This window comes from Bos javanicus, chromosome 1 (genome assembly GCF_032452875.1).
Source record: "Bos javanicus breed banteng chromosome 1, ARS-OSU_banteng_1.0, whole genome shotgun sequence".
In the NCBI taxonomy this organism is placed as follows: domain Eukaryota; kingdom Metazoa; phylum Chordata; class Mammalia; order Artiodactyla; family Bovidae; genus Bos; species Bos javanicus.
Window position 1 is genome coordinate 70,558,481 of NC_083868.1, and position 10,488 is coordinate 70,568,968.

The window sequence follows — 10,488 nt, forward strand, 5'->3', positions numbered from 1 at the left end:
GCAAGAGAGTTCCAGAAAAACATCTATTTCTGCTTTATTGACTATGCCAAAGCCTTTGACTGTGTGGATCACAATACACTGTGGAAAATTCTGAAAGAGATGGGAATACCAGACCACCTGATCTGCCTCTTGAGAAATTTGTATGCAGGTCAGGAAACAACAGTTAGAACTGGACATGGAACAACAGACTGGTTCCAAATAGGAAAAGAAGTACGTCAAGGCTGTATATTGTCACCCTGTTTATTTAACTTATATGCAGAGTACATCATGAGAAACACTGGGCTGGAAGAAACACAAGCTGGAATCAAGACTGCCGGGAGAAATATCAATAACCTCAGATATGCAAATGACACACCCTTATGGCAGAAAGTGAAGAGGAACTCAAAAGCCTCTTGATGAAAGTGAAAGTGGAGAGTGAAAAAGTTGGCTTAAAGCTCAACATTCAGAAAACAAAGATCATGGCATCCGGTCCCATCACTTCATGGGAAATAGATGGGGAAACAGTGGAAACAGTGTCAGACTTTACTTTTCTGGGCTCCAAAATCAATGCAGATGGTGACTGCAGCCATGAAATTAAAAGACGCTTACTCCTTGGAAGGAAAGTTATGACCAACCTAGATAGCATATTCAAAAGCAGAGACATTACTTTGCCAACAAAGGCTCGTCTAGTCAAGGCTATGGTTTTTCCTGTGGTCATGTATGGATGTGAGAGTTGGACTGTGAAGAAGGCTGAGCGCCGAGGAATTCATGCTTTTGAACTGTGGTGTTGGAGAAGACTCTTGAGAGTCCCTTGGACTGCAAGGAGATCCAACCAGTCCATTCTGAAGGAGATCAGCCCTGGGATATCTTTGGAAGGAATGATGCTAAAGCTGAAACTCCAGTACATTGGCCACCTCATGCAAAGAGTTGACTCACTGGAAAAGACTCTGATGCTGGGAGGGATTGGGGGCAAGAGGAGAAGGGGATGACAGAGGATGAGATGGCTGGATGGCATCACTGACTCGATGGACGTGAGTCTCAGTGAACTCCAGGAGTTGGTGATGGACAGGGAGGTCTGGTGTGCTGCGATTCATGGGGTTGCAAAGAGTCAGACACAACTGAGCGACAGATCTGATCTGATACAGTTAATGCCTCTATTAACAAAGATGGCATGCTTAAATGGCAGTTTTTATTAAGAAGATATTATTTCTAGGACTTGCCTAATGGTCCAGGAGCTAAGACTCTGTGCTCCTAATGTAGGGGGCCCAGGTTCAATCCGTGGTCAGGGAACTAGATCCCACATGCCACAACTAAGAGTTTGCAAGCAACAACTAAAGATCCCATGTGCTGCAACAAGGATCCTGTGTGCTTCAACGAAGACCTGTTGCAGCCAACAAAAGTAAAAAGTCAACACCCTTTTAAAAAAAACAACAAGATATTATTTCTAGAAGAAAAAATGATATATCCCCTTTCAGACCTGAGATATTACCAAAGATCTGGTAATTATTAATGAGCCCCCATTTGCTGATGTCTTCTCAACAATTATTTAAGTGATCTTGGTGATCATGGTGGCTTATTGTATTCATGGATATAGAAAGGCATTGCAGTATACCCCAAAATCACTGTCAAATATAACTTTCTGTGATGATGGGAAGATTCTATTACCTGTGCTGTCCAATATAATGGACAGTAGGTCTATCTAATGTGCTGACCAATATGACACATGTGGCCACTGAGCATTTGAAATGTGGCTAGTACAATTAAGGAACCAAATTTAAAATTTACAAACTGAAATTGATATAAAATATACATAAATAAGTATCCAAGAGAAATATAGTTTCCATTTAAGACCTGGCATTTCAGTGCATATTTCCAAGACTAATGAAACCATGACTGTGTGAGTTACAGAATGTTTTTTGAAAAACTAAATGGTCTTTTATGCAATCCTCATTCTTCTTTATGTAGGAAATAAGCACACGATTCTTGAAAGCGTTATTCTCATGGCTTCAATAAGACTGTGTTACTTAGGCTCACCCATTACATCTCCATGTCTTTCTTTTTTTTGTATCATTAGTCTCTTCCATCTGCCATCAACCACAGGCTTGTCCCAAAAGATGAATCCTTGGTTTCCTGTTTTCGATTTTCCATTCAGAAAAGACTTCTTACACCTTCAACTATGATCCTATTTGTCTTCTGCAAAACAGCACTTCACTATACAACCTTAAACAAAGTCTTAATCTTTAAGACAGCTTCTCATTTGTAAAATAACTTAAGAGGGTTACTACAGTTCCTTTGGTTTTAGGAGTCTCTAAATTCTAGTAGAGGCCTAGTTATAAAACTTTGTTTCTGTTTTTTTCTCAGACTGATTCTTCTTCTTGCCCTTTAAGTGCTATGGTACCCCATGGTTGTCAGCGACCAACTTTTCCACTCTCCACATTCTCTCTCCAAGAACTGCATAAACCCTTCATTATGACTGTCTCAAATTTATGCTGCAGTTCTAACTTCACTCTTACAAGTTCCAGATATACACTTCTATTTGCTGCACAGTTTCTTTAGTTGGCCTGACACATTTAAGACTCCAGTAGAACATGTATCCACCCCACTGCAGTACTCTTGCCTGGAAAATCCCATGGACGGAGGAGCCTGGTGGGCTGCAGTCCATGGGGTCGCTAAGAGTCGAACACGACTGAGCAACTTCACTTTCACTTTTCACTTTCATGCAGTGGAGAAGGAAATGGCAACCCACTCCAGTGTTCTTGCCTGGAGAATCCCAGGGACGGGGGAGCCTGGTGGGCTGCCGTCTATGGGGTCGCACAGAGTCGGACACGACTGAAGTGACTTAACAGCAACAGAACATGTATCAGGCCAACTAAAGAAACTGAACCAAACTTTCTTTGTCAGTACGGCTCAGTGATCAAAAACAGAAGTTTTAGGATCAGATGTATCTGAATTTGAATCCTAGTGCTGTCATTTATTACCTGTGTAACAATGATCAGGTTAACCTCAAGTCTCCATTTTTACATGTAAAATGGGGTTAAAACTAGTACCTACAACTCAGGTGGTTGTTATATGTGCATTTTATATATATAGCTTAGTACAATATCTGAAATATGCTAACAGCTCAAAAAATGTTAGCTACTATTATTATCAGTAGCATTACCACCTTCCTAGTCCTATAGGTTTAATAACTCAGCCAACTTGATGCATTCTGTCTCTTTAAAAAAAAAAAAATCAGTCAACATTTGTACATTTATTTTCCAGTATGATCTCAGACTGTTTTTCATTCCTTGACTGTTACTGCAGCCAGCCAAACAGATTACTAGATTTTTAATACTTACAGGGTAGAGTCTTTTCTTATTTTTATTCCCACTATATTACCTAGCATAATGCCTTACACATAAAAGTTTTGCTATTATCAGACAATTCAAATAATCTTTATATTTATTCATTCTATTACACTAGACCTCTTGAGTTCTTTGAAAACAGGGAGTGTCTTGGTCCTCTCTGTGTATCTACACCTGAAAATCCTTTAGTCAACAAACATCTGTTAAATGAACAATCTCCCTTTTGAGAATGCAAAGGGCAGCTCTCATATTCTCTAATCCCACCAATTTATTCTGACCAAACTGACCTCCCCACAACTTCAAGAGCAGACTCACTGTCATTACTCAGGACTCTTATTTTGTATCAAAAAGTCTACTCAGATTAAGTAGGACAGGAAATTCATTAGCTTGTATAATTAGACAGTCCAAGGATACCACTAATTTAAAGCCTGGCTATTGATCCAAAGATTACCATCGAACTTGGCCTCATTCTTTCCATCTTTTGGCTCTGCTTTCAATTTATTGGCAAGCTCCAGGTTCACATTCTATTCTCTCAGCAACTCCACGGTTCAAAGCACGCCTCTTTCTCAACAGAATTAACACTCCTGCATGCTGATAGGAAAATGTGTCCCTCTCTAAACTATCACTGTTGACAGAGGGATGGACTACTTGACTAGCTAGCCCTGAGTTATGTGCACACCTTTGTGGCAGGGTGGGATCCATTCTACTGCCTGGAATGGCTTTCCTTCCCATTTCTGCCTCCCCAAATTAAAGCTACAGCTTTTCAGCCCCCAAAAGTCTTTTGTGATTTAAGATCTTCCCTGTCCGTTGGATCAAGTAACTCATTTCCAAACAAACACTTCTTTTTCTTCCTAAAAATCTACCATTTAAAACAAACAGGAGGGGAAAAATTCCAAGAAAATATTGCATGATGAATTCTAATTATGTCAAGTTATAAACAGTACAGGTAATATGTACTATTTCTTAAAATGTAAAGATAGCAGTTATATGTATCTACAGATACATTCTATATATTAGGAAAGAACAGATAACCTGGCAACTTTTAATATAGTGTTCAAGTAATGTTTGGGGCTTTAAATTTTCTATAGGGTCTAAATAAAACATTTCAGCTAACTAAAGTTGGGTCTGAATTCAAAGGACACTGTGTAACAGTCTATGGTTTTAGAGTTACCTCAAACAGGATTTGAGTTAGGCTCAAATCATGGCTAACAACACCTTCCTTGGCTTTAGCTACAGGTCTTTAAGCAAATTATTTTTCTCTCCAAACCTGGGTTTCATTACCTCTAAAAACAGGAATGATAATATCTATCTGTATGTAAAGAGGCTGTGTGGCACAGTGAAGAAAAAGAGTAAGATGGACCAAGGCTGAAATTCTACCGCTATTATTATTTATATGATTCTGAGTGTCTTTTTGTAAATCCTGTGTGATTCCTCATATGTAAATTTGGGATAATAATATTTTAAGCATTTTATTTATTTGCCTGTGCTGGGTCTTAGTTGTGGCATGAGGGATCTAGTTACCTGCCCAGGGATTAAACCAGGTCCCCTACACTGGAAGTGCGGTGTCTTAGCTACTGGATCACCAGGGAAATCCTTGGGATAATAATATTTAATCCATTGGTTGTTAAGCATTTAATAAGGCAATGTACTTTAAACATCTACCACAATGAACAGTAAACAGTGAAAACTCAATCAATGATCTTATCTACATCAAATTATCTGTTTAAAATAATTTAGAGAATTAAGTATTTTTGTACTCACCAAGGTCTGCCAAAGACTTCTTATACTTAATAAGTGATATTTCTGACATTTTAGAAATTAATCTAGTCTAACAGGTTGTAAGGTACTTTGCAATCTTTTTCTCCTCTTTTAGACTTTTTGACTAAATAAAATGAACAAAATGAACAAAATGTCAACGAACAAAAAATCTGGTTTATAAATAAACTACTAAAGTAATAAAAATAAGTGTGGATAATAATGAATTAAAAGTTCACAGCATAGTAAGGGAAAAATCCACTGGCATTACTTATTCTTCATAAATGCCTTTGCATTTTCTTTGTTAGCTAATATTTCTTAAAGGAAAAAGACACTGGCCCTAGAGCTATTTAAAAGACGGTAAGATAATGAGCTAGATAAACTCCTACAATCAACTTATCCCTTAACTTGAGGCTTAATGTAGTAATACCGAAATGACTCATGCCAATATGAAGTCACTATGCTATCCATCTCCTGAACAGTCAGTCATATGCCATATAGCCACCTCCTGAACAGAATCACAAAATTTGGGGTATGAACAACAAGTTTAGATGCTGTCTATCAGAACACATACAAAAGGCAAGTGGCCACTCATTTACATATTCAAAAAAATTTAATTTTAAGGTCATTCACTAAAAAACACAAACCATATTCTATATAACTGTTTTCAAAAAGATTAAACAAACATTTGATTCCTTCCATTTTACACAAGAGGCAAAGTTTCTTTGGAAAACAGTTTCTTGAAGTAGTGTTAACAGTTTTGCTTATCTTTCCAAAATGAGTGAATCATATGTAATACTCGGCAATCTTTAATGAGTGCACAAACATAGGAAAAGTTAACAGCTTAAGAAAAGTTGTATGAAAATAATTACATCATACTATATACTATACGTAAGAGATGTTTTCCTCCTTTGTACTGTTTTTAATCTACTCCTTGAGGAAGCTGTATTTTAAACACAAAGGAAACATGTTGAACACCTCAGTCACCAGATATTGTTCTCTACAACTAAGAAAATCAAATAATATCTAATTTATTTTATTTTCTATGTTAAAAAAATATGTATAAGGCAAAGTAATTTTTTTTTTTTAAGAATTAAACATAGATACAGTAGGTAATCTTTTGTGCCTTTTCTAGTTTTCTTTCTGCAACTTTTTTTTGAGGGGGCATGAGGAAAGAGGAAAAGTAGTGGAAGTCTTAAAGTTGCCCCTAGATATTTTTACAAGTACATTTGGTAAGTCAACTAGACGAAGGGGAGAAAGAAAAAGCGTTCGGGCTCACTCTGAAAACAACAGTTCTTAAAAAACGCCAGTGCTGAGAGTCATGCTTTCCTGACAATGCAGCGACCAATATTATTCCGATTAAAAGCGCGCTACAAACCTAAATCTGTAAAGTCAATTTGGCATCCTAAATCCGAATTGGCCTGCAGCAATCAGGCGGAGCAAGGGTCTACCTCAGCTTCTGCAAAAGTTAATTTTCTAGGAAAGTAAAACAGTACCCATCAGTTTCCTACGGCCTTCTTCCCCGAGAGATGCTGCTGTCCGCCTCGCCCCAGGCTCGGGGTCTGACCCGCAGGCCTGGGTGGGTTGGGGCAGTCGGCTTCTCCCCGTTAACCTGGTCCCGACCAGGAATAACAGGACCAGTTACTGTAACTACCCTCGATTCCCCTGAACGGCCAGGGCGGCCTCCAACCGCGCCCGGGGCCTCCTGTCCCCTGGGTTGTCCCCCACCCCACTCACCCGCCCGAGTGGTGTCCGTCAGGTCGTGGTTGGCCGCTCCCCGGGGAAACTCCCTCAGTTTCCGGCCGCTCAGGCTCAGCACCCCGGTTACCGCCGCCTCCTCCAGCGCTCGGTCGAGGGAGCGGCTCCAAGAGCCCGGGCCAGGACCAGGGCCTGCCCCGGAGTTTGGGCCGCAGTTAACAGCCGAGAGGTTACCTCCCGACGCTCCTGGGCAAGAGTATTCTGCAGCCGCGGCCACAGCGACCAAGCCCGCGGCCGCCATTTCCCAGCCGACAACTCTCCGGCCCTTCAGCTCAGCGCATGCGCGACCCGATGATAGGTGGGCGGGGAAAGGGGCTTACAGACCCCGGCCAGATCCCTTGATGGACAGGGCTGCGGTGCCGCTCTGCACTTCCAGGCGCTGGCCTCCGCCCACAGGTTTCCAAGAGAAATTTAAAACGGAACTCACAAATCTCGAGCAGCTCCCTATGATAGGCTCCCAGTGGCCTTTCTAACATACCCCTACAAAAATGTCTTTCAGACACGCTCCTCACCAAAACTACCTTCCTCCCTTAGGAGGATTAAACATTAAGTTTTAACACTGTTGCTGCCACAAAAGAGGGAAAAGGTTCCTTGACTTGTCATTCTATAAGCCAAGTGATTTAAGTGGAGATTGTGAATTTATTAACCATTATTGCCTGAGGGAAACAGAAGTGTTAACCTGGCTCCCAAACTTCATAATTCTCATTGAAAGGGTTATATAAATATTTTAGGCCCTTCCTACAAAATAGCTTCTTAAGGAAAATAAACACTTTAAATAGTACCTCTTCTTTGGGCAAGATTTTATTGTTGAACAAAACTGAGTGAACCTCACTGAAGTCTAAAATTTGGGTCTAGAAGCAAAACCGAGGAAGAGAAAATGATCTTACCATAATCTACATGTGGGAATTAAAGACAGAACTGAAGAGAGTTAAAAATAAAAATGAAACCATTCAGTTACTGGAAGATAAGAAAATATTTCATTTTATTAAAAATACTTTGTAATTTTTTACCACACCATGGGACTTGCAGGATTTTAGCTTCCTGATCCATGGACAGAGGAGCCTGGTGGGCTGCAGTTCAGAGGTCTGGTTGCAGAGTTGGCAAGACTGGGTGACTTGCACAGCAGCATGACTTCCTGAATGAGGGATTGAACCTATGCCCTCCAGAATGAAAGCTGGGAGTTCTGACCACTGGATGCCAGGGAATTCCCACTTCATTTTAAACCAATTAGGCCTCACATATATTACAACCAGTCTTCAGCTTATTCTTGACATTACTGAATGACACTTAAGTCATTCCTGCTAAATGATGTAAATTTCCCCTACAATCAATCAACTAGTATTTTCTGTGGGAAATAAGACTGTCAGATACAGTCCTTTTCCTAGATTGTAATTATGGAATCCAAGTAAGCCAAATAGAGATTCAGTTCAGTTCAGTTCAGTTCAGTCACTCAGTCGTGTCCGACTCTTTGCGACCCCAATAGAGATTAAAACCACAAAAAAAGGGCTGAGTGGGGGTAGTGGGAATTAACCATCAGAATTCAAAGAAAAGGAATCTAGTATGTCAAATTCTGAAACAAATCTGAAGGATTCTGAAGTGCAATAGGCTGGAAGGGGAAAGTAACATCCCAAATTGAAAGGAATATCAGCATGAACACATCCAGGTATTTTTATAATGGTTCATGTGGAGAACATTGCCACAGGCCAAAAAGTTCATGTCAGAGAGCAAAAGAAAGTAAGGTTGGAGAGATGCTGTCCATCACTCAAGGTCCAGCTTTACAATGAAACGTTGATTAGCATTTCCCCAACTCCTAAATAGAAGAGACTGTGAAAATGTTTAATCTCAGTGCCAAAGTTCATTAGTATCAATTGCTCAAAGAGTTGTTCTGTAAATTGTGTTCTAGGTTCTTCAGCGACAGGTTCCATGATCAGTGTCTCTAATGAACATGGGTCACCCAAATAGCAAGTGATCTGTTATCCCTGGCAGGTATCATCTATCCTGTGTATGAATTGGTTTTTGTTACTCTAGACTTCTAAAATTGTTACTCTTAGAAAGACTTTAAGCTATACAAAAAGCAGGTCCTCATTTTAATTTTTTTAGAGCTATTTCAACCACAAAAGCAGAACCATATATTCCATATTAATGCTACAATGCTATAGAAATAGACTTTTTTAAATGCACAGATATCATCTATATTTGATTACCAATTACCTTCCACATTTGAATTCCTGACAAATTCTCCTTATATGGCCTCATTCTTCCTATCCACCTGCACATATCATTATAATTACAACATACAATGGAGAAGGCAATGGCAACCCACTCCAGTGCTCTTGCCCGGAAAATCCTATGGATGGAGGAGCCTAGTAGGCTGCAGTCCATGGGGTTGCGAAGAGTCAGACACGACCAGGACACTTCACTTTCACTTTTCACTTTCATGCATTGGAGAAGGAAATGGCAACCCACTCCAGTGTTCTTGCCTAGAGAATCCCAGGGACGGGAGAGCCTGGTGGGCTGCCGTCTATGGGGTCGCACAGAGTCGGACACGACTGAAGTGACTTAGCAGTAGCAGCATGCTAATTCTGGCCTTTGAAGTTCTGACCAAGTTTATACATAGATTATACTTTGTCTAGTCAACTAGATTTTAAGGTCCTTAATATGTTAAACTTTATAGTTATCTTCAATATCCTGGCTGAGTATATCAATAGTTTAAAAATAGAGTAAGTGGAAAGAAACAAAGATGCTGTTAAGTACTAACACAGTAGAAGTTATGTGCTAATACATCAGAGGTTAGGAGAAAAAAGAATTACAATATTTGAGAACAGGGTCTCAAGTCCAAAATATCTGTAGATATTAAGTCTACCATGGTCAAAACAGAAGCCTGTGGATACAGTAAAAATTAAGATGCTATATATACACTATAAGAACTAGTCCTCCATAAAGAAAGGCTGGAAGAAAAGATAAATCAGAAGTTAATTTTGAGACCTCTAAGGATTTGAAGTTTTATCTATAAAGTAAAGGTAGAATGAGGGAATTCTCATCCTTCTCCCTCAATCTTCTCCATAAAGGAAGGGACAAAATCATCTTGAGAAAATAAGGTATGGGAAATGGGAGTCATTGTAGGGAATTCACCAGAGTCTAGTGATGAACAAAAGAAGTGATGAGAAACAGTTGCAAAAGGGCTGAGTAAAAGGGCTTCAGGGATCTCTAACTTGTTCCACTACTGCTCTATGGTCTGGAAGCAGGTGAAAAGTCAATGCGGGTTTACCAAATGTTAGGAATTAACACAAAGAACCTCCCTGCTTCTCCCTGTGTATTTTATAGTCTGAAAGGTTACTCACTGAACACTAGTGGCAAAAGTTTCACTCCAACCTTAGTAACTCTCTCCACCTCTGCATCTCATATCACGCAGAAATAAAGTTCTTTCCCTAGTTTTACTCATTAGAAATATATTATGGCTACTCCTTTAAGATTCTACTTTATAAACTCAGAGCAGTAGGATTAAAATCTTGGCCAATCCCCTTTTCTAAAAATACAAAGCACAGAAACTGGTTTGTTGAATATGTTCAACAAATGTTTGGTTCTACCCTTTCTGACTGCTTTAGTGGGGGAAAAAAAAAAAAAGAATTGACTTTTTAAAAAATTTTACAAG

General features: G+C 39.6%; 1 protein-coding gene across 12 annotated transcripts in view; it reads right to left on the reverse strand.

Moving 5' to 3' along the window:
- LRCH3 (leucine rich repeats and calponin homology domain containing 3) overlaps positions 1 to 7,125 on the reverse strand; it is a 107,618-nt gene extending 100,493 nt beyond the window's left edge. For 6 of the 12 annotated variants that reach the window (XM_061411175.1, XM_061411133.1, XM_061411149.1 and 3 more), the window contains exon 1: positions 6,816 to 7,125. In XM_061411175.1, the coding sequence (XP_061267159.1) occupies positions 6,816 to 7,077 (262 nt within the window). In that variant the 5' untranslated portion in view covers positions 7,078 to 7,125. The remainder of the gene's footprint in view (positions 1 to 6,815) is intronic. The other 6 variants (XM_061411194.1, XM_061411165.1, XM_061411183.1 and 3 more) reach the window with 1 other exon arrangement.
- Between the last annotated feature and the right edge of the window lie 3,363 nt (positions 7,126 to 10,488).